This window comes from Fusarium proliferatum, assembly GCF_900067095.1.
Source record: "Fusarium proliferatum ET1 genome assembly, contig: FPRO_scaffold009, whole genome shotgun sequence".
Taxonomy (NCBI): Eukaryota; Fungi; Ascomycota; class Sordariomycetes; order Hypocreales; family Nectriaceae; genus Fusarium; species Fusarium proliferatum.
Window position 1 is genome coordinate 791,647 of NW_022194798.1, and position 26,923 is coordinate 818,569.

The 26,923-nt window shown below is 48.7% G+C and overlaps 14 protein-coding genes and 1 non-coding gene across 15 annotated transcripts; 4 read left to right on the top strand and 11 right to left on the bottom strand.

The window, feature by feature from the left end:
* Positions 1-131: 131 nt before the first annotated feature.
* On the bottom strand, positions 132-1,216 carry FPRO_15509 (uncharacterized protein; the record flags this gene model as incomplete). Its single annotated transcript, XM_031220164.1, has 2 exons — positions 132-1,116; positions 1,170-1,216. 2 exons carry the CDS (start codon positions 1,214-1,216, stop codon positions 132-134), a joined length of 1,032 nt encoding a protein of 343 aa, XP_031085850.1.
* A 910-nt stretch (positions 1,217-2,126) lies between these two features.
* On the bottom strand, positions 2,127-3,512 carry FPRO_15508 (uncharacterized protein; the record flags this gene model as incomplete). The annotated part of the gene is made up of 2 exons (XM_031220165.1): positions 2,127-3,233; positions 3,303-3,512. The coding sequence occupies 2 exons, from the start codon at positions 3,510-3,512 to the stop codon at positions 2,127-2,129; spliced, it is 1,317 nt and encodes a 438-aa protein (XP_031085851.1).
* Positions 3,513-5,003: 1,491 nt separating this feature from the next.
* FPRO_15507 (putative delta-1-pyrroline-5-carboxylate dehydrogenase) lies at positions 5,004-6,852 on the bottom strand (the record flags this gene model as incomplete). The annotated part of the gene is made up of 3 exons (XM_031220166.1): positions 5,004-5,179; positions 5,232-6,651; positions 6,703-6,852. 3 exons carry the CDS (start codon positions 6,850-6,852, stop codon positions 5,004-5,006), a joined length of 1,746 nt encoding a protein of 581 aa, XP_031085852.1.
* Positions 6,853-7,437: 585 nt separating this feature from the next.
* On the top strand, positions 7,438-8,309 carry FPRO_15506 (uncharacterized protein; the record flags this gene model as incomplete). Its single annotated transcript, XM_031220167.1, has 2 exons — positions 7,438-7,568; positions 7,616-8,309. The coding sequence occupies 2 exons, from the start codon at positions 7,438-7,440 to the stop codon at positions 8,307-8,309; spliced, it is 825 nt and encodes a 274-aa protein (XP_031085853.1).
* A 199-nt stretch (positions 8,310-8,508) lies between these two features.
* On the bottom strand, positions 8,509-9,479 carry FPRO_15505 (uncharacterized protein; the record flags this gene model as incomplete). The annotated part of the gene is made up of 2 exons (XM_031220168.1): positions 8,509-9,389; positions 9,437-9,479. 2 exons carry the CDS (start codon positions 9,477-9,479, stop codon positions 8,509-8,511), a joined length of 924 nt encoding a protein of 307 aa, XP_031085854.1.
* Positions 9,480-10,163: 684 nt separating this feature from the next.
* FPRO_15504 (putative aspartate aminotransferase, cytoplasmic) lies at positions 10,164-11,638 on the bottom strand (the record flags this gene model as incomplete). Its single annotated transcript, XM_031220169.1, has 2 exons — positions 10,164-10,959; positions 11,013-11,638. 2 exons carry the CDS (start codon positions 11,636-11,638, stop codon positions 10,164-10,166), a joined length of 1,422 nt encoding a protein of 473 aa, XP_031085855.1.
* Positions 11,639-12,704: 1,066 nt separating this feature from the next.
* On the bottom strand, positions 12,705-14,018 carry FPRO_15503 (putative aspartate aminotransferase, cytoplasmic; the record flags this gene model as incomplete). The annotated part of the gene is made up of 3 exons (XM_031220171.1): positions 12,705-12,820; positions 12,868-13,675; positions 13,725-14,018. 3 exons carry the CDS (start codon positions 14,016-14,018, stop codon positions 12,705-12,707), a joined length of 1,218 nt encoding a protein of 405 aa, XP_031085856.1.
* A 969-nt stretch (positions 14,019-14,987) lies between these two features.
* FPRO_15502 (uncharacterized protein) lies at positions 14,988-16,301 on the top strand (the record flags this gene model as incomplete). Its single annotated transcript, XM_031220172.1, has 1 exon — positions 14,988-16,301. One exon carries the CDS (start codon positions 14,988-14,990, stop codon positions 16,299-16,301), a length of 1,314 nt encoding a protein of 437 aa, XP_031085857.1.
* A 162-nt stretch (positions 16,302-16,463) lies between these two features.
* tRNA lies at positions 16,464-16,535 on the bottom strand. Its single transcript has one exon. It is a non-coding gene; the product is annotated as a tRNA-Thr (tRNA).
* A 677-nt stretch (positions 16,536-17,212) lies between these two features.
* On the bottom strand, positions 17,213-17,817 carry FPRO_15501 (uncharacterized protein; the record flags this gene model as incomplete). Its single annotated transcript, XM_031220173.1, has 2 exons — positions 17,213-17,335; positions 17,395-17,817. 2 exons carry the CDS (start codon positions 17,815-17,817, stop codon positions 17,213-17,215), a joined length of 546 nt encoding a protein of 181 aa, XP_031085858.1.
* Positions 17,818-18,531: 714 nt separating this feature from the next.
* Positions 18,532-19,860, bottom strand: FPRO_15500 (uncharacterized protein; the record flags this gene model as incomplete). The annotated part of the gene is made up of 5 exons (XM_031220174.1): positions 18,532-18,948; positions 18,997-19,272; positions 19,323-19,545; positions 19,595-19,742; positions 19,791-19,860. The coding sequence occupies 5 exons, from the start codon at positions 19,858-19,860 to the stop codon at positions 18,532-18,534; spliced, it is 1,134 nt and encodes a 377-aa protein (XP_031085859.1).
* Positions 19,861-21,328: 1,468 nt separating this feature from the next.
* On the bottom strand, positions 21,329-22,256 carry FPRO_15499 (uncharacterized protein; the record flags this gene model as incomplete). Its single annotated transcript, XM_031220175.1, has 3 exons — positions 21,329-21,360; positions 21,411-21,590; positions 21,638-22,256. 3 exons carry the CDS (start codon positions 22,254-22,256, stop codon positions 21,329-21,331), a joined length of 831 nt encoding a protein of 276 aa, XP_031085860.1.
* A 667-nt stretch (positions 22,257-22,923) lies between these two features.
* On the top strand, positions 22,924-23,922 carry FPRO_15498 (uncharacterized protein; the record flags this gene model as incomplete). Its single annotated transcript, XM_031220176.1, has 1 exon — positions 22,924-23,922. The coding sequence occupies one exon, from the start codon at positions 22,924-22,926 to the stop codon at positions 23,920-23,922; it is 999 nt and encodes a 332-aa protein (XP_031085861.1).
* Positions 23,923-24,336: 414 nt separating this feature from the next.
* FPRO_15497 (uncharacterized protein) lies at positions 24,337-24,761 on the top strand (the record flags this gene model as incomplete). Its single annotated transcript, XM_031220177.1, is given in 2 exon segments — positions 24,337-24,549; positions 24,564-24,761. 2 exon segments carry the CDS (start codon positions 24,337-24,339, stop codon positions 24,759-24,761), a joined length of 411 nt encoding a protein of 136 aa, XP_031085862.1.
* Positions 24,762-25,117: 356 nt separating this feature from the next.
* On the bottom strand, positions 25,118-26,474 carry FPRO_15496 (uncharacterized protein; the record flags this gene model as incomplete). The annotated part of the gene is made up of 8 exons (XM_031220178.1): positions 25,118-25,151; positions 25,197-25,622; positions 25,674-25,811; positions 25,859-26,051; positions 26,102-26,143; positions 26,192-26,282; positions 26,336-26,368; positions 26,424-26,474. 8 exons carry the CDS (start codon positions 26,472-26,474, stop codon positions 25,118-25,120), a joined length of 1,008 nt encoding a protein of 335 aa, XP_031085863.1.
* Positions 26,475-26,923: the final 449 nt, after the last annotated feature.

Genomic DNA, 26,923 nt, shown 5'->3' on the forward strand with positions numbered 1-26,923 from the left:
GGGAACATTCGTGGGTTCAGGGACAACGGGGGTTTCTTCCGAAGCCGTCACGTCATTTACATATCTCACAAGTCTTTTATCATGTCAGTAACAGCTCTATTATTCTCAATGCTCACACTTTTCCCCTCTATCTAGTTAAGACGTCCCTTGACACGATCCGTCCAAGTCTTGAGCAACTCCTCCTCCTTGTCACCCGCCTCCTTCATGATACTCTTAACACTAGTCTTAACAGCCTCACCAACAGGCTCGTAAGGATGTCTCGGGGCCAACTTCTCCTCAGCCCCTTCGACACCCGCCAATCTTGCCGAAAACACTGCAACAGCATACTTTGTAGAAGCAACGCCCGCTTTGCAAGGTCGCTCAGCAAGAGCAGCAAGCTGTTGCAGCTTCAGCGCTTCGTCAAACTTTCCCTCTTTGTACAGAGCGTAGATCTTCGATGTCAGCGTTGGGAAGACGTTGGCGAAGGCTGCGACGCATCCTACACTGCCGGCTGCTAGACCACCAATGAGGAAGTCGGATTGACCGCCGTATGTAGAGAATTCTGAAGAAGGGATTTGAGCTGCGAGACGGGTGATCTTTCCAACGGAGCCACAGGTCAACTTCACGCCGACGACGTTGGACTTTCCGCTAGGATGAGACTTCTTGCTCTCCTCATAGATCTGGACAATCGTCTCAGAATCGATATCAACACCGTTCGTCACACCAGGAAAGTTATAAATAACGACCGGCAAAGGCGACTTCTTCGCAACCTCCGAAAAGAAGCGCTTAACAACGTTCATACTCGTCGCCTTGCCAAAGTACGCAGGAGGCAGCACGAGGAGATAATTCGCGCCAGCCTTGTGAGCATCTTCAGCAAGCTCCAGAGTCTGCTTGGTAGAGTGAGCTCCGACACCGGCCATGAGGGGAAAGTCAGGGCCGATTGTCTTGCGGGCGAGGGCGATGAGCTCATAGCGCTCTTGGCGGGTGAGGAGGAAGGCTTCGGCGTTGGAGCCCATCACGATAAGGCCGTTTAGGCCGGAGTCGGCGAGATGGGCGAAGTATTTTGCTTGAGAGGCATGGTCTACTGTGTCGTCTGAGTGGTTGAAGAATGTGACTGCTGGACACCATACTCCGGGGCTGGAAATGTTAGTATGCGATGGTGATGATGGGGCTTCTAGATGGAGGCGTACCTGGGGACATGGGGCTGTTGGGATGGTGCAGGGTTGAGGGAGCCCATGATGCTGGTATTGGGTATGTAATTGATGAATTAATTTAGGAATAAAATGTAACTTGTTGTTGATGATGTTTCAATTAATGATAATATTTGACTCAATCGTTGTTCTTTAAAAGCATGATGATAATCACCTCCTCATCTGAAGTGGGGTTGTATCGCGAATCTGTTCCGAAGTGTCGAAGGCTGCTCCGAATATGGAGGGCTTCAGTGGTTGCAGCTCTGCGTCTCGGCCCCGGGAACCCGTCCGCTGTGACCGGTATGGCTCCCGATGATTACTATGGGCCTAAAAGCCAGCTCTGGCCAGTCATACCCTACGAAAGCTCGGGCGTGTCGGCCGAGTCACTTCGAGGCTGCCTCCATTCTCAAGTTACCTTTGAAGAATATGCTGAGAAGGCATGATGACTCAATATTCTCTCTATGTTCTAGAAGCCTTCGAGAAATGATCAAGTTTGTGCTGTTCGTTCTTGTTCTTTGGGCAAGGTTGACGTTCGGTTTTCCGATGCCGATAAAAGTTCTGAGCTGATCTGCTTACCCTGGAATTGCGTCCTGCAATAGCATAAATGCACAAATATGAACAAGTTACGAGGCTACACGGTTAGGTATTTATCTTGAAATGAGAGAGTATAGAATGTTATATTTATCTGTACTTCAACATTTGTAGAAATACAAACTTGAATAGAAACCTTCTCATAGTAACAAAGATCTGAGAAGAGCTCACCTCTCTAGCCAAGGCCGCCGCATATGCGAGCCGACAGACCAGCTACGCCTCAAAGCAACGAAGAGCTGAGTTGATATCACAAGAGTTTCAAATGATGATGTTGTATTATTATTCAAAGGTTCAGCCAATCATAACGCAGTTGTGTCTAATCGGTGCTGAAAACAAAAGACTCTGAATGGACTCACTGCCAGGGCACTAGAGCTTGGTATGGCCAACAGGCTGTATATCCACAAGCTCGGTCGAGTTGCCAAGTCTCCAGCTCACAGCGCCGCCCCAATCACCCTTTACTTCATCTGTCTTGGGGTTCTTCCACCTCCATCTCGCCTCAGGCTGCTCTCCCTTCTCTGACTGCAACAGGTCCTTCACAAACCCGCCAAAAATAGGGAAGAACTTGAACCCATGACCACTATCTCCAGACAAGAATAGCACCGATGAAGACGTGTTGGGTACGTAGTCGATGATAAAGTCCGAGTCGGCTGTATCAGCGAACCAGCACAGGGTCTTTTTTACGAACGGCCTGTCAGCGAACTGAGGGAGGGTCTGTCGCACAAGCTCACGGAGCTGCTTCTCATCACCCTCGGGTAGGAAGGCACTCTGCTTCAAATCTGTAGGTGCATGCGAAATTCCAGTCTTGGGATCAGTATTGATGAAGCCACCGCCCATGGGACATAGTTTGAGGAGATTCGTCTTGGGATCGGGCTCGAAGAAGAAACCGAGATCGCGTGCGTATGTCACTGGAATACCACGAAGAGCAGATGTTTCGTCGTCGGTGAGATGTAGGTGAGCCACAGACCATGACTTTGCCACGAGTTGTTTGCCAATCTCTGGGACGAGCTTTGCACCAGCTGCACCAACGGAGATGATGACCAAATTAGAAGGGTAAAACAGCCCGCCAGTGGTTTTGACGCCCTTTGCTTTGCGAACAGACGAAGTCTTCTCGTAGACGATCTCAGATACAGCGCCTGCTGTACCAAGGATATACTTCACACCTTGGGCCCGCGTCGCCAGAAAAATGGACTTCAACGCGTTACCTGAGTGCGCGTAACCATCGAACTTATTAAAGTACCCATTCCACCCAGAAAACGCGCTGTCCTTGTACTGCCAAACAGCATCTGCAATATCCTTCTGGCTATCAAGTGGCGAAAGATGAGATCTCATGCGAGGGTCGCGCTCCGCAGCAGCGCGGAATCGATTGAGCGTGTCAAGCGCTTCTTTTGGTGCTTTGCCAGAAACACAGTGCAGGAAGCCTACTTGGTGGAAATGCGGAGCGAACAGGGGAGTCTGCCAGGCCTGAATTGCTTTCTAATTGGTCAATGGGTCAGTACTGGTCCAGTAAATTTTGAAGTTGGGGTAATTGGAGGGCCAACTTACCACTGTGAGATCTTGGTACAGAGGGTCTTCGTATTCTGCGCGCACGATTTTGTTGAGATCATTTGCAGCAGACCATCGAGAGGGGATCTCTTCATCTTTGTCGAGAACGGTAATGTCCTTGTAGCCTGCTCTGAGGAGGTGCACGACTGTTGAGAGGCCAAAGGCACCGCCTCCAACGATAAGGATTGGTTCAGATTTGGAGACGCTCATGGCTGCACACTTGAAAGAGAATTAAAGCTATTGCTGATAAGACCGAAGCAATTGAGGCGTCATTCTATAAGTATTCTCCCATTCCGAGGCTCCAAACCCATCGTCGTTCGATATCCGGCCACCACCGTCTCGTGATGCGCCTACGCTTAACGCCTTTCCACCATACGAAGCATCAACAATAGCCAGAAATGCAAAAATAGACTGGCGACGCCGCCAATGCGACACCGGGAGACGTCCCGATGCTGATACCAGAATGATTGGCACTGAGAAAACTGGACGCTATTTTAGCGCTATCGTCTCCCCATCCGTGCTGAAGTGGAGTCTGGCTGGAAGGTTAGCGTAGCCGCAAGTGCAACCCGACGATCTTTGATTACGGTTTTGGCGGTCTTGGGTCTGGTGACGACGCGCATTATCTGGAATCAGCTGATATCAAGGTCCGGGAGTTGATTGCAGCCGTTATCGGAGAGTGTTTATCGCGGGGGTCTGTTGGAAGCCGTTTACCGGCATGGGTGCATGCATGACTGACACTGGGGTGAAGCTAGGATAAGCCGACACGATTCTCCATGACAGATGGATACCAACAGTGACCTGCATTCTCTCCAGTCTTGATAGTGAAGTAAGATGACAAGACAAGACAAGAGAAACGACAGAGGGGAAGACATACAATCAATACTAGTGGAAACGTCTTTCTTGGTTCTATACCAATACTGCGAATTGCTCTCAGTCCTCGGCTTCCAAACCCGAGACCAATTCCTGTGAAGAACCCTTCCAGAACACTTCGGGGAACAGCACAGCAAGCTTCTAGAATATCTATGAGGCACGAATATGCAAGGTGGATAGACCCTGTACCTTTCAAGCCGTTAAAGAAACCTTGGGTTGAACATAGCGTGGATGCATGTGCCAATCAAGGCCTCCAGCATCCTGGAGTCTGAAACAAAGACGGCATTTATTGAGCAACCAATCAAACAAATGCATATCCTCTAGTCCAAGACGCTGTGGCTTTTAAAAGCTTAATTGTTAGCCTTTCTGTTTCTGACATATATATGTGCTGGTCTGGTTATCGAGAGGGTGTTATGATGGAGTGGATTCGAGGAGTCCGCTAGCATAACCAGCTTCAAGGCCTAACGTGCTTTTCTTTTTAGACACCATGACAGAAGAATCGCAAGATACTTTTAGGAATGGCGGCCTTACTGGATGGATATTAGCTAGATGGATGGTAAAACAGTTAGTAGAGTCTCGAGACAGCCGTCAACACGCGTGAAAGCAGATGCATATACCAGTCAATTACAATCTACATGAGAATAGATGCACGCGCATTGATCAGAAGATAGCAAGTTATCGTAAGATATACAATCATTAGTTGCTTCCGTATCCGATCACTTGTAGTCAAGTATAAGGTCACGATGTTGAAGGCCAAAGAAAGTGTTCATTAAATGTTCATTAAATTCAGTTTTTAGCTTTTGGTACAAATCTAGGTAGGCTATGCTAAGTCTATTGGGTGTTGGAAGGATACAAGAACTCCCCAAGCTCGAAAAACTCCTCCTTGACAAGCCGAGGAGACACAAATCGTCGAAGCATGTCAGGGCTACCAGCTCGGTCGTTGGTACCAGAGCTGCGAGCACCACCGAAAGATTGCTGGCCGATGAGAGCCGCAGTTGTCTTGCAGTCTGTAACTTGTTAGTATTGTGTAAAACCAGTCATACGGAGGGGAGGACTTACTAAGGTAGAAGTTACCAGCAGAGTAGCGAAGAGCATCCTCAGCTTCACGGAGGGCAGCACGGTCTTGAGCGAAGACAGCGCCAGTCAAGGCAAGACCACCGCCGTTCTCATCAATGTTCTTGAGCATAGGGGTGAAGTCAGAGTCCTTGTAGACATAGACGGCAAGAACAGGGCCGAAGATCTCCTCGTTGAAGAGACGGTGATCGGGTGAGTCAACCTGGTAAACAGTAGGCTTGACAAAGTATCCAACAGAACCATCATACTTTCCTCCGGCGATGAGCTTGACCTGAGGATCCTTATTGCTCTCATCAATGATCTTCTTGATCTTCTCAAAAGATCGGCCGTGGATGACAGGGCCCATGAAAGCCTCAAAGTCCTTGTCAGGGCTACCTTGAGTAATGTCCTTCATCTTCTGCTGCATGAGAGAAAAGAACTCCTTGGCCTTTGACTCGGGGATATACGCGCGAGAAGTAGCAGAGCACTTCTGACCTTGGTACTCAAAGGCACCTCGGATAGTGTGGTTGACGACGTTGTTGATATCGGCAGAGGGGTGAACAAGGTGGAAGTTCTTTCCAGAGGTCTCGCCGACAACACGAGGGAAATCGCGGTATCGCTTTTCAGCAATACCCTGACCAATCTTTCCATAGATCGAGCGGAAAACCTCTGAAGAACCAACAAAGTTGAGGCCAGCGAATTCGCGATGCGCAAGGACAGTCTCAGTGATCTCGGCGGCGTCACCAGGGACGAATTGGATAACATCCTTGGGAAGACCGGCCTCCTGGAGGATCTTGTAGATGATGGTGCTGGGGTGAATGTTGTACTGCGAAGGCTTCCAGAGGACAACGTTGCCGAGAATAGCGGGAGCGATGAGGTTTCCGCCGATGGCGGAGAAGTTGAACGGAGAAACAGCGTAGATGAATCCCTCAAGAGGTCGGTAGTCGATGCGCGTCCAGATACCATCTGTTCCACGCTCAGGCTGCTTGCTCATAATCTCAGCGGCGTAATGGCCAGCCAGACGGAAGAAATCCGCCAACTCAGCCGCAGCATCGATCTCACCCTGCCAAACATTCTTACCCTGCCCCAACATCGTCGAAGCGATAAGCTCATATCGATACTTTGTAGTAGCAAGTTCCGCGGCGCGCTGGAAGATAGCGGCACGGTCGACGAACGGTGTGTTTTGCCAGTCCTTCTTCGCCTTGAGGGCAGACTCGATAGCAGCGCTGACTTGCTCCTTTGAAGCGAGGGGGTAGTTTGTGAATGTTGTGGCGTGTTCTGCGGGGAGGACTTGGTCTTCATTGGCGTGGATCTTTTGGGACACGCCGTTGAAGATGATTTCGCTCTTGAGAGGGAGTTGAGAGCGGAGTTTCTTTAGGGCTGCTTCTACCTTTGCGCGCTCAGGCGAGTTCTTTGTGTATGTGGGCTAAACAGTCAATATCCGAGAGAGGATTGCTTTGGAGAGTAGGTTACTCACGTTGGGCTCATTACGAGCGGCGGGGAGTCTGAAAGGCACAATTGTAGCATTGCCTCGCTTCTGAAGTGAAATCGCAGGTGTAGAAGCACGAACACGGCAGAGAGGAGTCAAACGACCCTTTGACGTCAAAGCACGAACAGAAGAAGCCATCTTGTAGTATGAGGAAATGCGATCTCGTACTGTACAGCTGCAAGTTTGATATGATGAATAGAGAAAAACGTAAACAGATGCGCTTCTGCTGGGCGTTTTTATGTTGACATCACAACCTTATCCCACTGAAGTCGGGGCTGCAACCGAAACTTTTTAGTGGAGTGGAGGGGTTGATTCAGTTACCCCTCACAGCGCTAAAATGGAAGTTAAGCCACTTTTTGGGATCGGGCGGGGGGCCGACAGTGTCACAAGACACTGGAGGCGCTGCACGGGAGGGACACCGATGGGGGGTTTTTGGTGGTGGGGTTTGGTGAGTTTAGAAGGGTCGGTTGAGGATCCCGTGGTGTCGGTTTGGCCGTGCGATGGTGTTGGTGTAGCTGTATTGTTGTACTGATTGGGAGGGATAGCTGGGCTTGAGGGACAGCTCCCGGCATTTGCTGGCTTGGGTAGTTGTTCTTCTGGAATCGCTATCATTTTTACAAGGTGCTGCATCTTATCAAACATCGCGACACCAACACCCTGAGAGAGCCTTACCTGCAGACCACTGTTGCTGTCTTTTGCCCTTCAAACTTGACAACATACCTCATGGAAAATCATCAAGATGTCGCTGAAGCAACATTCAGTCGCAGCCATTTATGGAAGCCCATCGTTGGGGATATAGCAGCAGCCGCTATCTCTGCAACTCTAATAACACCAGTAATCACGGTGATTGACCAGTATGTCTCATAACCTCTCACCACAAAACTCATTTAACAAGCTCCAGATCTATGGTAGAGAAGGTTTCTTTCAACAGACCTCTCACACAGGGCATGAAAATTCACAGCTTGAACGCTATCAAACATCCAGGCCGCTTCATTTTCAGCAGTGCATTTGGCTACGTCTGGACTCTATACGGAGCGACGTATGCTGTGTCAAATGCTTCAGATACGCTCGCTCACGAGTTTCACAAAGCGGCTGTTGGAACAGTTACTTTTGTCAATACGATGATAGTGAACGTTCCTCTTGGCGTGCTGAAAGATGTACGCTTTGCTCAAATGTTCAGTGCTTCGACAACGCCGACTGATAAAGTCGCACCAGTTGTCAAGCCTGGCGTGCCTCGAGCCGCTACAGCTACGTTTCTCATGAGAGATGCCATCACGATCTTTGGATCGTTTACGATGGCACCCTGGCTATCCTCTCTCATCCCTGACAGCTTATCGTCAAGCCCGCACTCCAAGGCGATCATATCACAGCTGACAGTACCCATCTTCTCACAATTCTTCGCTACCCCAGTTCACCTACTTGGGCTGGACTTGTATGCCCGACCGCGGGGAATACCTTGGGTTGAGCGCTCGGCACAGATCCGAAGGGACCTGTTCTCAGCCACAATACTGCGGTCTCTGAGAATCATCCCGGCTTTTGGAGTAGGGTGTGTGGCGAACATGGAGGCAAGGTCAAGGTTTCATAAGCTGTTATAGGGAAAGCTTCTAGAAGGGTTTATTGATTTGGCGTGTAGAATGAAAAGCAGGTACAGGAATGCACACAGAACGGGAAGACTAGTATAGTAGATCGGAGATAACGTTCACTTGGTATTAAACGGTCTAGCTAGGGAAAAAGGAGGAGGCGTCTAGTTCTTGGTATACAATACTTTCTATCGTCCACTGTTCTTGGCTAAATCTATGAAGTAGGTCGTGTATCATTGACATGGGTAGTAGTCTCCATCAACCTTGCCAGAGTAACCGCTTCCCGTAGCGCACGTCCAAGATGGCCCCTGACTCCCGCTTCTTCTAGAACCATGATTCCTCCGATAGTGCAGCCCTCAGGCGAAGTCCCCTGGTCTCTCAAATCCCCGGGTTGCAGTCCACTCTGAAGCATTGCAGCTGAACCCCTCATGGATTGATAGATCATTGTCTGTGCAGTAGCCCTGGGTACACCAACGGCCACGGACGCATCGATGAAGGCGTCGCAGATGATAGCCCACATTGCTGGGGTAGACCCCCCAACGGCTGTAGTGGCGTTCATAAGACGGGGAGCGACTTCGGTGGTTCTGCCAATGGTGTTGAAAAGGCTTTTGGTGAGGTCCATGAGCTCTGCTGGGACTTGAGGCTCGGTAGGTGATTTCTCAATAGCGATGAGACCCTCTGATACCATGCATGCAATGTTTGGCAGAGTACGAATTACCCAGGCCCTGCCAGAGGCATTCTCTTTGGTTGTCTCGCTTCCGTAGAGTGTTGATTCGAGCTTCTCCTTTGTCCACCCAGCGGCTACACTGATGAGAAGTTTGCCTGACAAAGCATCGCGAATACCTTCTTGAGTGAGAGCGTCGGCGATATCAGCTGGATCAACGCCCAAGATTATCACGTCGCCGTTCTGAATAGCTTTGACATTATCGCCACGAGACACAGTCAAAATGCTGCTGTACTCTGAGAACTGTTCATTAAGCTTTGACTGAGATCCTTCCGATCGCACGCAAGCGATGATCTTTGTGAAAGGCAAATCTGTTTTGCCGTCTTTGATGGCAGGAAGCAAATTCTTCACAATAGGTTTTGTGATGTTTCCTGTAATCGTCAGTCCAAGAACTACAAAATCATCGGGGTAATCTTACCCGTTCCCAGAATGGTGAGTGTGGCATTGCTAAGACCAGCCATGGTTGTGATATCTGTCGTGACAGGGGACACGATTCAATGCTGTGAATTATAATGTCTTATTCGCCGAACGATCAGACAAATTGCAGCCTACCAGGAAAGCGTATACACATAAGATAGGCAGCCGATCTTGTGACCTCACACGAAGAATAGACCAAACCACGACTGGAAAGACGTTGACAAGTCGTGCAGATGCAGGAATGTTATCTCTTTGTTTTGATGAGGGGTAGTATCAACGGGAGCGCTGCCGATGAACCATGGGGTAGAGCTAAGCTCCGAATTTACAGTGGGTTGCAGGGCAGGGCTACGGGACCCTCACCGGCGCCACTTGATGTGCGATGGAACACGTTTCAGTGCTCGTGACACTTTTGAAGATGGAGGAATTGAGTTTCTGGGTGAGATACCCCGCTTTGCGAGTGCCGACAGTATTTGCAGGGATTGGGAATGTGTCATTGAGAAAGAGAGAGATCTGCATGGATAAGAAGAGGCGTGTGAAGTGCACTACACTGACGTCCAATCCATGTTATCTCCCAGCTGAGACATTCTAGCGCTAACAGAGCGGTGAATGATAGAGCATCCCTTGCAAATCAACATTGAGACTGAACGATTTCACGATGGCACAGATAAAATTCTAGAATTAATTCCATTCTTAACTAATAATTCTTTGTAATTACAAACACTTTTCGCCTATCGCCAGAAAGCCAACCGTCTCCAAAGCTCGCTCTTCAACGCCGAATACTCGTCCAGCGTTCGCGCGGCAGCATCCCTATTCTCCATAGCCCTCCTCGTGAGATAAGCCATGCACTCCGGAAGCGTACCCCACGTAGTGCACTTATAAACCTCGGGAGCCACCCCCGCATCGTCTTTTAGCTTCAGCAGCCCGAAGCTAACCTCGTCCGACATGCCATGGAGCTGCGCAAACTTGACCGGCACAGTCGGAAGACCTGCTTTGGTGCGCTCCTGGTGCGTTTCGTGAGCTTTGACCAGCGACTCTTTGTTGTGGCTGGCTAGAAGGAGCTGTGCGGAGGGGAAGGGCTTGCTTGTGCCGAAAGAGCGGAATTCTTGACGTAGAACGCCCTGGGCGATTTGGTTGTACGAGTCGTCCGTGTCCTGCTTTGTGTCGTGGATTAGGGAGCGGGGATCAGAGGCCATGTATGCGCCGCGAACGACCTTGATGCCCAGTGTGAAGCCCTTGTCAAGAGCAGCTTGGAGATGCTTGGCTAGAGTGTCATGGGTGCTCTTGAGATAGGCTTGGTAGGTATTATAGAGAACGACCTTGCCGTCCGTGTTGAACTTTTGCTGGAGCTCCATGCCGAGACGGAAAATGCCCCATTGGTAGTGCTGTGATTCAGCGTCGATGAGAATGTATGCGCCGCGGTCTTTGCACTTTTGTGCGATCTCGTGGCTAGCGTCGACGAATTGCTTGGGGAGTTCGGTGCCGTTGGCGAAAGCGTCGCAGACTCCAGGTCCAGCGCCTGTCATTCTGATAATCTGTTAGTATACGATGCGGTGAAGAATAGAGATATCTCGACTTACTTGACAGCCAATTGATCTCCCTCACGGAGCAACTCAACAGTCCTGATAGTCCCCTCTCTCCAGGCCTCAATGTTCTCGCACCACTGGCACTCATTCGAGCTCGAGGCTTCGATACCAAAACCCTGACCTTTACCAGTCTTGGCATCGAAGACAGTCTCCTTCGCAAATGTGAGAATTGTTCCCTTGAATCCCATATCCTGCAGTGACTTCATTGTAGACTGCGTCTCAGCGCCAGTCTCACCAGCGCAGAACTGTTTGTAAAACGTATGCTTCAGCAAGCTTCGCAGTAGCGGGTTGCGATCAACGTTGAAGAGATATGGGTTCGCAGGGTTGGAGAGTTTCTGAAGAAGATGCAGTGAAGGGATGAGGAGCCATGGTCTTGATGATATGGAATTGACCAGGAGAGAGCGGTAGAGAACTAGGGGAGGAAGTTCTGAAAGTGGTGATTCTGCGCCTTTGGCGACGGGTGTGTTTGTGCGTGTCGCCTCAAGCGCTGCTGCGGCGTTGGTGGAGGAGTAGCGAGCGAGCGCGATGAGGCTATCGCGCCGCACTCGCGAGGTAGGGCGGAGTGTGAGAGTAAGGCCCTGAGCGGCGCGTGAGCGAGTAGTAGTTGAGAGTGTTGTCATGTCAGGCACTGAAAGTCTCTTCGCAAATTTTACTGTGCTGATGATGACTGTGTTGATGTGAAGGGAAGAAAAAGGCAGTGACGGTGGTAGTGATAAGATGTGCTTTTTTGAAGTGAAGCATCATAAGCTTATCATCTATTTGACTTGGAACCCCCCATCTCGCGCGGCTCTAACTACCTTTTGGCCACACCCTATCGGCACCCCAACCGATACGCGTTTCCTTTGAGCAAACACCGCGGGGAAGCGGGGTAGTCCGTCACATGGACATCTTATCGGTGTCTTTTTTTACTTCCATCATCTTTAGCGAGGTGCGTTGGAGGTCTAGACTTGGAAGCGGGAGAGTTTCCCGATGGTTTTGCTAACCCCACTTTGGTCACGTATCACAAGAGATATGCTAGTACGGGAATGACACCGTTGGTCCTGGGATCTTATCACATCTGGAGAAGTTAGTCCACATGCGGTAGCTGGGGGGTCAGGGCGTGATACGCCATGCATCGGCTTGTCCTGGCGAAAGGTAGGGGTTGGGAGCTTGGGTATCGGGTTTGTGGTACGCTGGAAGCCGTCTTGCATATTCTAGTTTATATCGGAGGTCTGACCGGCGTGGGATGGAATTGGATACGAGGGTCTGTATGGTGAAGGGGGCATTAGGGTTAGTGGAGAGCGGTTATGGACGGATCTTGTTCTGCGCCAGTGACCTTGGAACGTGCGTTGAGTTTAGGGGTCGTGTTGTTGTCCTGTAGTCTTGTGCGATCTGCATGTTCTCGAAGTATCTGAGTAGCGCGAGGTCCGATGCGGAGTATCCAATCTGTTGGACCGGGAGCACCGATGACAAGCCCTGCTTTAGAGCTGGCTGAGTTGCAGTCGGAACAGCTGAAGGAGAGCATTTGCCTTATGGTGGATAGTTTTGCACTTCTCTGGACATCATTGAAACCGTATTATGTGTGTTAATGAGTAGGGCTGTGCGCTTTACGAACATGTTTGATCGATATACCACAGAGACTTTACTGGTGTTAAGTATTTTTAATCCGGGGAGTGTCTAGTACTTGTGATACAGTATCCAAGTTCTTCACTGCACATTTCGAACAACGTCATCTAACGATTTTGCCACATACTCAACGTTGTGATCATTCAGGCCGGCCAGACTTATCCTTGAAGTATTCGCCATGTAGATGTGATATTGTTCTGAGATCACGTCAGTATACATCTTAAGATATAAGAAGATTACTTACCTTCCAAACGTTCAATCTGAGGCTTGCTGATACCAGTATACCCAAACATGCCAGTCTGGTTAACAATATGCGACCAGTCTCCCGGGGTCCCCAGCCGCACAAGCTCATCATACAATTTCTTCCTCATCGATCTGATTCTCGAAGACATTGTAACAAGGTCTTGATGCCATTGCTTTGAAAGGTCGGGGGTTCCAAGGACAGTGGCTGCAATTCTAGCTCCATAGACCGGAGGATTCGAGACAGTCTGTCGCTGAGCATTCTGGAGCAAGGAGAACACCGTTCGCTTGGAGTCTTCAGACTTTGTCACGATTGCTGTCAGTCCTACTCTCTCTCCGTAGAGACCCATGTTCTTGGCGAAGGACATGCATATCGCGGCTTCGAGGCCTAGATCTTCGATGATGTACTTGATCGCCCATGCGTCTTCATCGTAGTTTCCCGAGTTGAAGCCTAGATAGGCTGAATCGATGATTGGAAAGATTCCGTTCTCTTTAATCACAGCTGCAATTTGTTTCCATTGATCACGAGTTGGATCGCAACCAGTTGGGTTATGGGCGCATGCGTGGAGAACAACTGCAGAACGCTTATCGGCTTCCTTCAGTGCGCTGATGTAACCATTAAAGTCAAAGCTTCGATCTTTGTAGTAGGGGGCTTTGACTACGTTGAAACCGATTTCTTTGAAGAGAAGATCGTGGTTCGACCAGGTTGGGTCTGTGATGATGATGTTCTCGATACCTAAATTGGCCTTGCGAAGAACAAGACCAGCTAGGAGGAGAGATCCGGTTCCAGAAATGGACTGGCAACTCGCAATCTAAAATGGATCAGCAATCGAAAGAGCTTAGCGGTGCAATTTAACCCACTCTGTTATATTTGAGTGCGGAAGTATCGTGAAACAACAACTTGGTAGCTTCATCGCGGAAGCTTTGCAAACCTTCAATGGGCAAATACTCGTGTCCAGCATTTCCAGCCAGCTTCTCAGCCTCCCTCACCGATGGAAGAACCCAAGGCTTAGCATTCTCATCGCGATATGTACCTTGTCCAAGGTTCACTTTCTGAGGACTTTGGTCGGCGTTGAAACGCTTGGTCACTTCAAAGATGGGGTCAGGCGGGATGTATTCCGCTGCGCCAAACGCTGAGTGCTGTTGACCAGACATTTTTGCTGGACGAAAGTGGAGATAACTTTGTTAGATGAATGTGGTAAGCTTGAGCTATTATGTCGGCAGATTGAAGCGATTCTGTTCCTTTTGTTATAAGTTCTTGGTGGAAATGTCGGCGAGTGAGCCCGGCGCGGGGCTGGCTGACTCGGTGGAGGCGATCCGACATGTTACGGGCAGGGATCCGATCCGTTGACACAGCGCAAAACGCGTCGGCGGTCATCCGGATTCTGATCTGCTTATCTCATACCAACAGCTTATCCAATTAAATTATTCTGTAATAATGAATAGTAGTGCTTCGCTGAGGTGAGTGGTTGAGCTACTTGCAAGTGTTAGGCTTCTGTGCAAGTGCGTCATGCTATAACAGAACTACCAGTCACACTCTCATTTAATAGAATAGCAAATACAAACCACCGATATAAAAACTTATGAGATTTAGGCCATTGACAGGCATGAGTCTCACTTACACCACGATTGTATTATTCTTTGTGACCCCCAGTCCGTCATGTTGCATTTCTTGGATGACTCCCAGGATTCATATGTGTACGATGTGTACGCATAACTACATCATTCATTCCATGCGATTCGGGAATTCTAGTCTGCATTTTGACATCATTGGGTTCTCTCATTTAATGCAGATGACAGACTTGCTTACGATGGATGAAAGTCTATTGAAGGCCATCCCGTCGTGAGTGACGAAGCTTTTCTCTAGCGCAGTCTTCGTGTCAAATAAAGAGGATAGAATTATTCTTATATCCGAATTCAGAGGGCTGAGCAGTGTCAGATTCACTGACTGACCTGATAGGTGGATGTCTGGAGCCAAGGATGCCGTCTTACGACGAATTAACCAATATAGCAGCATGCGCCGCTCTCCGGCGGATCACGGGAGGTAAGCAGTATAAGCAATTGACGTATGTCCAAATGCTCCAAGAAACACTCTCACTCTTTTAATGACAATCAAATTTCGCGATGGCCTCACTTGACTCTTTACCCTGCGAGATCCTTCTCCAGATCATCCGCGACAGTTCTCCCCAAGAGCTATGCCGTCTCAGTTACACCTGCAAACGCTTAGCATCAGTCGCTGGAGGCTGTTTATGGAGGGACATTGAACTTCATGAGAAGGGATATCACGAGTCAAGCGCAGAGCTCAACGAGCCATGGCCATACAAATCTCCCAATCGGCCTTACCATGATTCGAAAAGGGATGGTTGGCAAAGCGATATCAGCGAAAGAGCCAAGAGTCTCTTCACCATGCTGCAGGTACTCTACGCTCACGATATAGGACGTTTCAGACACGTTGCTGGTAGAGTGAAGAGTCTGTGTACCGTGATTGAGTCAGAGTGGAAGCCTCATATGAGTTCAGTAGCAGAGCCAGTCTCTGTTTGGAAACTTATACCTTATTTCGAGAACCTCGAATGCTTAGAGCTTCACGGGGCCTATGGAACTTCCGACCACAAAGAGCTTGAGGAGATACGAGGACAGCCGATGACAAAGCTGCGTTTTGCGAGACTCTTCGCGTATATCCCCCGCCCTATCTCAGTTTACATTCTCCAATCTTATGGAACGCTCGAGCGCCTGGAACTTGGTATGCTGGATGAGCCGCTGCCCAATACAGTCGGTATCAGTGAACAAGATACTGAAAGTCATGACCGATGGGAGCATCAACCCGGGGGATTCATTCCAATGCCACTGGGAAATTTCCTCCCCGATGCTCGAGTTTCTTTCCCAAACCTCAAGTGCTTATACTTATGTTCACCTTGTAATAATCTTGGTGATTACTTCAACCAGCATAATTCCTGGTCGACGACCGCAGAGCGGGACAGTCTCGAGGCATGGAAAAGGCTTATCCTGGCGTCTAGTCAGACTCTGGAGACACTTGTCATCGAACATCGACCTGCAGCAGGAATCGAAGACAACGAAGGGTTTTCTGAGGACGAGTTTCTCTCCACCGGAAAGACTGGTGCTGGCAATAGGGCATTGGTGGATGCCATCGGCGACATGATCCTGGACAAGGAGAGGCTACCCAGACTGAAACGAGTATTTCTGTATGGATTTGTTGCTGGCAGATCATCTAGAAAACCGTCTGCCGACACACCAGGAGACTGGTTGATGCATGGCTTGGGAGTGAGAGAAGTCGCCTGCGAAGCCAGAAGAGGAAATTGGTGTCTATTCGATCAGGAATCAGGTGAAACAAACTGGGCAAGGTGGACTGGAGATAGAAATAGTAATCTCCACGACGTCTATATGGGAATCCGACGGTACTCACTTCTGGCTCGTGTATAGAGTTGAAAGGGGGTTATTTAAACCCTTCATTTTTTGCAAGACTTAGTGCTGCGCCTGGAGGAACAAGTCAGCGAGGGTCAACGGCCACTGATCGGTAGTGGTACCTATAAAAAAGAACAACAAAAGAATAAACTGGATGAAATCACATCGTGTGCCTTAAAGTGCCTTCACACGGGATCGAACCGTGGACCTTGTCATTACTAGTGACACGCTCTACCACTGAGCCATGAAGGCGCCTTCTGATTGGATAAGATCAAAAGATCTTATGTTTTACTATGAAGTCGATCATGGGCAATGCCTCCCTGTGTCATGTTCATGCTTTATGGGGAAGAATATGTAGTTGAAAGGAAGAGAATGACAACCTACGTGTTACTCATAGCGCTTTGGAGTACCTCTCACTGCATTAAGAAGTAAGCCAGAAAAAGCCAGATTAAACAACATTGGCTACCTAAATGATGGACACCTTCCCGGAACAGATAAGTTAGAGCTAAGGGCAGTTCTCTATAGAAACCCGATATGCTATCCATCTAGCTGTTGTAACTCTAGAATTCTGAGGAGTAGTGCATTTAAATGGGAAGTTTACAACAACATAATTCAATACGCAAAGAAAGAATATCTATTTAGATTTAGTATCATTCCTAAGCTGACTGGCAATCCAGTTGGCCGTGGCAGGAGCATTTTCTTCGTAATTCTGGTGGGTACGCACCATCTTGGTGAACCACCACGGGCACCCCAACACCCAGGCCTCCCAGGGAACCGTTTTGGAACAAAAAGAATCGCCTTTTCTGCAGACAACAAGAGTACGCGACTTAGGTATTCTCCCCATCGACTTCTTCTTTTTATATCCCAAGGTGGCAGCTATGCAAGGTGAAGTCAGTGGCAAGTTGTCAACGCTGTGAAGGGGATAGGTACTAACCAGCAGCGATGCGCGCCGTCACCTCAGCAGTTATGTTTTCAGCACTTTGATGCAGGAGCGCGCCGCCCGCGCTGTGACCGACGAGAACAATCTGGGTATCGGGACACTGGGTTGCGGCCTGTAAGCGCGGTGTCAGTATTATCGTCATCAATGTTGCCTTCTCACATCTTGACGTACCCGGTTGATAAGCTCACTCATGGCCCGACCGCCTGGTTTAGGGCCTTTCTTAATAACGGCCTTGATATCCGCCTTGTACTTCACGCCTGCAATGGCCAGGTTCTGCGGGCCAATAAGCTCGGCAAGTCTATTGAATATGATGGGACCGGTCTCAGTCACCCCTCCTACGTTGCCCTCTGCCCCCATTCCTCGGGCGTAGATCATGGTGACATTTCGGCAGGGCGTCCCGTCGGTGAGCTGGTTATAAGTTTGGTCGGGGTATGGGTATCGACCTTGGTACTTAGGTTTTCCCTTGCCGCAGCGCTTGACATGTGGTTGAGAATGCGTGTCGATTTCAGGGAGGGTGAGGGCCATTCTCTGCTCCACGGCGGGCGCCGCATAAACAACGGCCGCAAGAGCGATGAGAATCTGAGTGGGCTTCATGAAGGACAGAGGATTTGTCGATCAAGGGCCGGCTGACTTGTCGCTGCAGAGCTGTACAGACCAGAGTCGAATCACAAAAGAATAAGAAGGAAGTATGTTCTACACAGAGTAACGAAAGGTAGCTTGTCATTAAAAATGTTTCTTCCTCGCTCTATCAAGCACCGTAACCCTATACCCACAACTGGCCGAGAGTCGACCAATATCAGTCTTTGGGTGCGTCCCGATTGCACCCCTGAGCCGATTGTACTTTTCGTGTGGCTTTAAGCCCTTGTCATGAAAGAGGCAAAGGCGTAGCCACATATCAAGTGATAAAACCGTAGCGCCATTTCGGCACAACCATAATATAAGGGCGTCATACACTATGGCAAAAGGAAAGCACAATGACCTTGATATCAAGTCAACAGATCATCCTTAATGTTTTTTTCACGATGGCGCAGAGTGAAGAGATTCGAAACATCTAAGGGTATTGCATTTCCTTTGTTTTTCGGCCCGTATTGAAGCCTCTGCCCACCTGTTACGACTTGAGTCTCCAAACATAGGCCGATCATCTAAGATATTTTCATCATTGAGTCGAGGTATATAATAACATAAAAAGGTTTCACCAAAGAAATCATTCAACGCGCTGACAACTATCTATCCATATATCCATCCCATCCTACTCATTGTCGTGCCACCATCATAAAGGACATCAAAAGCCGCCTCCCTCTCTGGACCTTAGTTCGTGGTAGAGTATGGCTGAGGGTTATAGGGACGCGACACCAAAGGATCGTTGGACTGATATCCAGTCATGTTTACTTCGGTTGTGGAAGCATTCCGGTTGTCTCTCTTGAAGATGAACAAGATCGCCTGGATAGAGTCGGAGGGGTTCAACATGGCCAGCCAAGCATGGATACCGAGAGGACCGCCTTGGTATGAACCCTCAGGAATGTTGCCCTGCTCCAACTTGGAGAAGCTTCCACGGCCATGGCCAGACTTGTAAACGCTCCATGGGTAGGCAAACATGAAGAATAGCGACAGGGGAGCCATTTCGATGCAAATGACGAGGTTGGGAATACCAACGTGAACATCAGCGTAGGTGAGCGTGTCGCTGGTCTTGAGAACGTTCTGGTCGTTGAGAACGGTGAAGATGATCTAAACAGTCAGTGTCATTCTAGGGAGGTAAGGAGGGATAAAGCTTACACCCTGGATAAATGTCAAGCCGACTACGATCTTGAAAGCAGTGAGCTTCAACATCGGGTTATGGTGGGCAAGGTCCTTCTTGAGGAGCATGTACATCTGTAGGATCGAGAGGACGGAAATGACGAGAGAGATGGACATGATGATTCGGAGATAGATATTGGCGAAGTGTCGGTCGTTGCTTTCTTGACAGAAGATACCGGCGGCCTGGGTAATATCGGTAGCGATTGAGACACCGATCGCAATGACGGGCATCTGAAAGATCATGATCCAGCGTGTCTGGAAAGCTGTCAGTAAGGTTTCCAATTGCTGATAATATACAAGCGTACCTTGAACCACTTGATACCGTTCTTCTTCTTTGTAGCGAAAAACACGTCTTGCTGATCTCGGTTCGGTGATACATAGTCGCACAGAAGAAGGAAGAAAGATCCGAGCGCGAAACCCTCGTAAACGTGAAGCCAGGGCTCGATGTAGACTGCTGCTTCAGGAAAGCAAATACAGAGGAACGAGATGATGGAGAACGCCGAAATCAGTGTGCCGATTCTCATAATCCTAGGGTTATTAGCACGTATACTCGGTTTGGAGAGTTGGCTGCGCGTACTTGACTTGTTCTGAAGGGTTCGAGAGATGCGTTGCGTGCATCATGTTGATGAAGAACATGACAATAAGAGCGAAAGCAGCGAATGATCCGCCAATGATCATGCTCAGCTGGTAGAAGCTCAAGTTACCGGTGATGTTCTTCTCGGCATCTGTCGCATGTTAGCTAGAGGTCAACGCGTTGGCGGGGCTGGTAGTACTTTGGGCGAAGGAATGTGTAGGGCAAGTAACGTTCGACTTGTCGTCGTCGCCGCTTCTAAAGAGACCCATCGTGGTGATGTTCTATAAAGTCAATGAAAAAGAAAAAAAGAAACAAGTATATGCTGAGATGTAGTCGCTTGTCTGTTGTGAAGATGAGATATGAATTTTCGCAACTGGCGACAGAAGCTCAATATATACAGATCCCGACGGCGTCATCCCCAAGCTCAATCCCTGCAATGAAACCCTCAAATCTAAGCGCAGTATCAGCACAGCCAGCTATGGATCAGCGTCAGCCCTACGGCATAGCTCTCCCACCAAAACGGCCATTGATACGACCGATCTGCCGACATTGGCACCTTTTCTGTATCGTTGAACAACGGGGTCCTCCGCGGGCGTGTCCGGCAGATGCAGGGATTAGCATGTCAGCCTCTCATAGCTTGCCAGGGGTTTGGGAGCTTGGGACGTGTAGGGCTGTTGTGATTTGCTGGTTTAAGTGAGAGCGGCCGGCTGGCTTACTTTTGTGGCTGTACCCTGTCGACGTGAAAAGTCGCTCTTGAGAGGAGATGATAGGGCAGTGGAAGTAGTTGAATCCACTCTGTTCAACACTCTGCCAAGAGATTCATCTGGAGCCTTACATATCCTTTCCAAGTTTAGCTTCAACCATGTCCTGTGTCGTGATAGGATCAACAAGCTCTCCAATCTTGACGCGGAAAAAGACCTCTTTGATGAGATCTCAAATTGAAACAAGATAATGACATTGATGCGTGTTCTTGCGGCCTCCCAGGCAGTGCGAGATCGGCAGTCGTAGCTCGAATAAATTCCTGCTTTTAGCATTTCCATTCGAACGTGGCTTAGAGGAGTGACGGTGTCGCTCGAATGGTTCGTCAAAAGCGGTCTAGCTTCACGTTGATCAAAACAAAACCCCACCACGCGTTTAGATAAGGCGGGAAATCGGCACGATAAGGAAATTATCGAAACCTTTGCTCAATGCGGCTTGAATCAGGGACGATCATATCGAATTGGTTTCAGAGCATGAGATTATCCATGTTGAAGGATTTCAAAGGATCCGCGAGGCAGTCTTTGTCATGTCTCTTGGAAAACCTCTACCGAAGCCTCTCGACACATCCTTGCCACTAGCTTGACGCGAAGGTGTCTCGAAGCTTTGTGTGACATACCCTATACAACGTAACACCCGTTAGTTTGCGGACCAACAAAGTTACTCATTGAGAACAGTTGTCAACAAAATGCATAGATGAATATGTATTTCGGAACTCAAAATCAAGTTTGGACTACAATAATCTGAGCTAAGTAGATCCAAGAATCCTCATGAGAACGGAGAATCGGAAGATGTCTTGCCGTCTTCGCATCTTGCGTACGCTGGTTATAGATAAGAACTCTGCATAAAATCATGCTCAACATTTCTTATCCGACTTTATTTTTTCCGCTAGCTTGACATACTCTTCTACACATGATAATCGGACCCCAATATCCCCATCCTAGCATAGTCTCTGAGCACTTTCGCTCCTGCGCTTACTCTTCACTTCAGAGCTGACCCTGCGTGCAATCCCCCTACCGTACAGTCAGTAACTATATATCCAATTGATAACCTGGAAACAAACCTGTGACAAGCATATCTGCACCTGTTGTGAACGCAGCTGCATCACTCAACAAATAGCACACCATAGGTGTGAAATCTTCCGGCACGCCCAGCCGTTGTAACGGGGCTCCATTTTCGTACCAGTCAAGGATAGCCCTCTTCTCTCCCAGTAGACGTGCCAGTAGAGGGGTCTGGATTGCCCCTAAACCATTATTAGTGTCATGACTAAGATTGCCGAAGACGATGTACCTGGCGAGATGCAGTTAACCCTGATGCCATATTGACCCAGCTCGCCAGCCAGGGGACCCATCAGACCCTTGATAGCAGCCTTGCTGGCGTTATAGGCGGATTTTGGTTGTACTGGAACGTAAAGACTTTGTGCATTGATGCTGGCGATCGCAACAATACTTCCAGGCGTTTTGGTCTCGACAAGATGCTGTGCGAGAAGCTTGATAGTCCAATACGTCCCCATGACATTGACATTAAGGACTCGCTGGGTGACTTCCCAGTCAGCATCAAGCAAGGGGGTATCCATCACAATACCAGCCGCCGTGAGCACTCCATGAAGCTGTCCGCCCATGGCATCAACACACTCGGCGAAAGCCTTCTCAAGGGAGTCTTGCCTGGTTACGTCGCCTCGAGTGTAAAATATCTTGACACCATAGCGACCACTCAGAGATTTGAACTCTTCTACTGGTTCAGGAGCTGTGTCAATGACGGCGACGCCGCCACTGAGTTGGGCTATGGCTTTGGCGCAGGCGAAACCAATACCTCCACCTCCTCCTGTGATGAGGAAGTTCTTGCCGGTTAAATCAAATCGATCTGTGACTTTGACGTCGCCAAGACCTCGGGGGCTGAAGGTTGTCATGATTGCAAAGTGATGTGAAGCTACAAGATTACTCGTGCTTGGGAATCCTCTTAAATAATATGATGATTCTGCTTATATATAACCCCATACAGAAGACTGGCTTGAATTAGTGGCTATATAGTCTATTTGCTATGAGTTTCATCCATAACGGCTTCTTCTGCCGCAAGCTCTAACTATGTGCCACGGGTTCAGAAGCCGAGGAGGCTAGGCGGGGTAATCCACTGTGTTACTAGATATGCTGAGGGGAGGAAAGAAAACTCAGGACCCCGATCCTAAATGATAAAATATATAGGTAATTTAGCCTATATTTAGGATACCCTTTGCTGAGTGTATTCTAGTACCCTCTCTTTTAGCCTGAAGCTTTCTTGCTCCTGGAGGATATGGCCAGGTTTGGTGTTGAAACCGACGTCTTTGAGCTTTTTGGACTTCTGCCAACGACTGTTAGCGCGGAAACATTCCCAACGCGCCAAAGTTGCCGGTTATCAGATAACGGCAGCGCTCCCGAGAATTCTGTTCTTCTATATGATAATCTCTAGCTATATATGTACCAAGGCGAGATGTGATACACATAGCAATCCCTGTGTGTTTTACAGATATCCCTTTCTCATAAGCTACACTCCTATTCCAATCAGTCTTTGTTCATCATTTGAGTCCCATCACTCATACCATGACTGAAACCGCGAAGACCAAGCCCCGCGTCAGCCTTGGGCTCTTGACATTCGGCCCCGAAGGATCAGAAACCTATGGAAGCCGCATTACCTCCCTTGACACCTTCAATCAATGCCTCGACTACTTGCAGTCCCGCGGTTATAATGAAGTCGACACAGCCAGAACCTACGTCGGGGGCCAGCAAGAAGGCTGGACCAAGCTTACCAACTGGCGAGAGCGCAACCTTACTCTCGCTACAAAATGGTATCCTTACAAGCCTGGCAATCACTCCAAGGCCATTGTTAAGGAGAACTTGAACAAGAGTCTTGGCGAGCTTGGTTCCGATAGCGTGGATATCTTCTACCTTCATGCACCAGATCGTTCAGTTCCGTTCCAGGAGACGCTTGAGGCTTGTAATGAACTCTATCAAGAGGGAAAGTTCAAGAAGCTTGGCTTAAGCAATTATGCGGCATGGGAAGTTGCTGAGCTTTGCACAATTGCTGACCAGAAGGGCTGGGTCAAACCAAGCGTTTATCAGGCTATGTACAACTGCTTGACCCGCGCCATCGAAGAAGAACTAGTCCCATGCTGTCGAAAGTTTGGGATGGATATTCTCGTCTACAATCCCTTGGCTGGTGGTGTACTTTCAGGTCGCTACAAAAGCAAAGAGATCCCAGCTGACGGTGGACGATATTCTACCCAGGACCCGGTGATTGGGGCGATGTATCGCGACAGGTACTTCAAGGACGTCAACTTTGAGGCTTTGAAGGTGATTCAGCCAGTAGCTGATAAATTGGGGTTGACGCTCTTGGAGATTGCGTTCAGATGGCTTGTTCACCATAGCAAGCTCAAGGTTATGGATGGGAATGATGGGTTAGTTATTGGCATCAGCTCTCTAAGCCAGCTTGAGAGTAATCTGGATAATGTTGAGAAGGGTCCGTTGCCGGAAGAGGTGCTGGAGGTATTAGACGAGGCATGGAAGATCACCAAACCTTCTTGCTCTCTTTACTGGAGGTAGTGTTATTGATGTTTCCGCTCATGAATCGGTCGATGAACAAGAAGCTGTTCCTGTGTAATACGGACGTGACTGGTGATTAATCCCGCTGAGTTGTTGATTCTGTTTTAACTTCCTCATCACTTCGCCCTGTTATTGACCCCAAGATGTCTTGCTTACATTGTTATGTCTGATGATTGGTTTTCCTTCACCCCGCTATTCCGATTTCAGAACAGGTGCCATCTGCCCAATCCAGCCAAGCGTCATAATCATGGTGTTCTCATGACAGCACAGCAACGCGTTGCGACACGAAAACACTCATCAGAAAAATAACACCCCGTCCTTTGTCCCCACCACTCACCTGAAGCCACTAGCAACGGGAGAATATACAGACGTTGTTATCGCCTTCGTCGAATCCATTTCTTCTGAGCTGACAGAATGGTCCGCGCGTCTGCATTTTTGATCTTGAGCCTTTTCGGCTCAGCTCTCGCTGTCGCCGCGCCGCAGTTCGACCAAGGTGCCGAGCTACGCAAGTCAGAATGTGATGCAAGTAGCTCCCATCACATCTATGAGTTCCTGCCTAACACATGCCGCAGAATGGCTGCTTTGATGCCAGCTTTCCGGGAGGTTCATGTACCAATGATCCGGCCTGTATGTGCACCCAGAAGAAGTACCGCGAGGCGTATTTCTGCTGCATGGCCAAGAAATGTGATGCAGATGTGATGCCTGGTCAGTATACTCAAGCTTTAGAAGACCGAAACCCTCTAATGATCTACTTGCAGAATCTGTCGAGCGCCAACATACAGAGTGCCAAGCCAGGAACCTCGACTTTACCTTTGACGCTGAGAAAGTTTGCGGTATGAAGTCAGAAGGGACCAGTACCTGTTCCTTGTCTTCAACCACGAGAAACACCAAAACTACTTCGCATGTTTCACACGGACCTTCAGCGACATCGAGTCCGGCCGCTACGACATCAGAGCCAGAAACTACCAGTAGCACCAAGGGCGCAGAGAGCGTTTCAAGTACTGCTCAGAAATCATCTACAGGTGGTGCAGCCCCTGCGAAGGACAGTGCATCACGGTTGGGTGCCTCTCTTGGGGCAATGAGTATGTTATTCATGGTCGTTGGGATGCTCCTCTAGGTCGAAGCACTCGCTTAGATGAACATGCATGGCAGCATTAATTAACAGTGCCACTATCCCTCATCATCTTCCGCCGCCTCAATCGAGAGGTCTTCTTCCATAAGTTGAATATCTGTTATGTTAGTAGCTGGACGTCAACAAGATATACTACACTTACACGGGCCAGTAAGCATGAATGGTCCTGTCATTAAGGTCCCTTCTGACCTTTGCCAAAAAGATCGTAACCTCTTCCTGCGTCCACCCAAGAACTCTCGTCAAAGCTGCCATGGACAATGCTTCAAGACCCTTGAAACTATCCATGTTGAGATTGTTCCACTCACCAATCTCCTTACACCTTTTATCCAGAGGCCAGCAGTTCGTTGGCCACTTAAAAACAGTCTGTACAATATCCACAAATCCCGCATCGCGCAGAATATCCTTGTTATTTTTGTTGTCCTGAAACGGGCGACCAATCTTGGTGGATGCTTCGTCAAGAAGGTGGATAAGCTTAGAGAGGTGATGGTCTTCAGTCAGGGTTTTGTCGTCTGAGTGGGCGAAGAGATCTATTTCTAGAAGTTCCACGTAACCACCAGGCACAAGGTTGCTAAGGTAGCAGTAATCAGCATTATTGTGCTGAAGGTAGTCTAGATCTTACTCGTAAACATTGCTCGCAAGGTTTGGCCAGCTCTTGATGCTAAATGTCATCATCCGACTGTGAACATAGTCGAATGGCTCAGAGAAGTTCCACGGTTCTTCGATATCATCGATAAAGAACTCCACGTTCGGAGGAACACTGATCACTGTCAGCAGATATCCTGCAGCGTTGGCTGTTAGAGATACAAATCAGGCTGAATCGGCGAGAGGTCGACACCGATCACTGTTGCTTCGGGATGCTCGTCGGCGTAGTCAATGGCCCATATTCCTGTCCCGGTGCCAACGTCAAGAACACGCTTGGCATTAGAATTAGGATCATTCGGAGGTGCGAGACCGAGTTTGTTGTCGAGCATCAAAATAAACAGGTTATGCTGCAAGTCTAGCCGAAAGAATCAGCAGTGAAGACAGCCTCTCGAGGCTTTTCCATACCAAGTCTCTCCTTCTCGACGTCGTCATTAGGAAGGTTATACTCTGTGATCATCAGTCAACTGTAACAACACAACAACGAAAGAGACTGACTCCCATCCTTATATCGATGATAAGTCCTCCCATTTTCCTTTCGATAGTCTAGAATGGAGCTCCTCAAGCTCTCAGACGTGGATGCTACGCTCTTTTCCCCAAAGTCAGGTCGGTAACGTCAAATATTCGTGAGAAGCGACCTACTGATCCAATAGACGAGTCATGCTCTTCGCCAGACTGAAATTCGCAGTTAGTGAGTCTCCTTGTAGTTCATGGTAACTGGTAGAAGAACCTGTTCATCCGGTATGAGGTCAGGCTCCGCGTTGATGGTTGGTTCTGCCATTTTGATAGAAACTATTTAATCACGCAACGTTGAAAACCCCCCCGCCCGGAGAAAATCATGCTTTTTTATAAGGAAATACAATCCCAGTCGAACTTTGTCATCCTGTTGGTTGAGTTCGTCGCGCATATGCAGATGGGTTACCAGGGTTTGATCATACGACGTCCCAAAGTAGCGAGTGTTTTGGTTAAGGTCTAACTATTTCGCCTAAACCAATCTATGGTGAGAATTCCACAGGGGCAATCTACGTCTGACAATTCTCCTTGTGCTCTGAGATCATTGATATAAAATAGTTACTTAGTCGCTGTGTTCATAATCACGCAAGCACTCGTTCTATGCACATAATAAGTTGCCAAAAAAATACTCATTGGCAATCTATCTACCCCCTCATTCTAGACTAATACTCGTCAGATACCTGATAGCTCCAAGAACCTTCTAGAAAATTTCCTCCG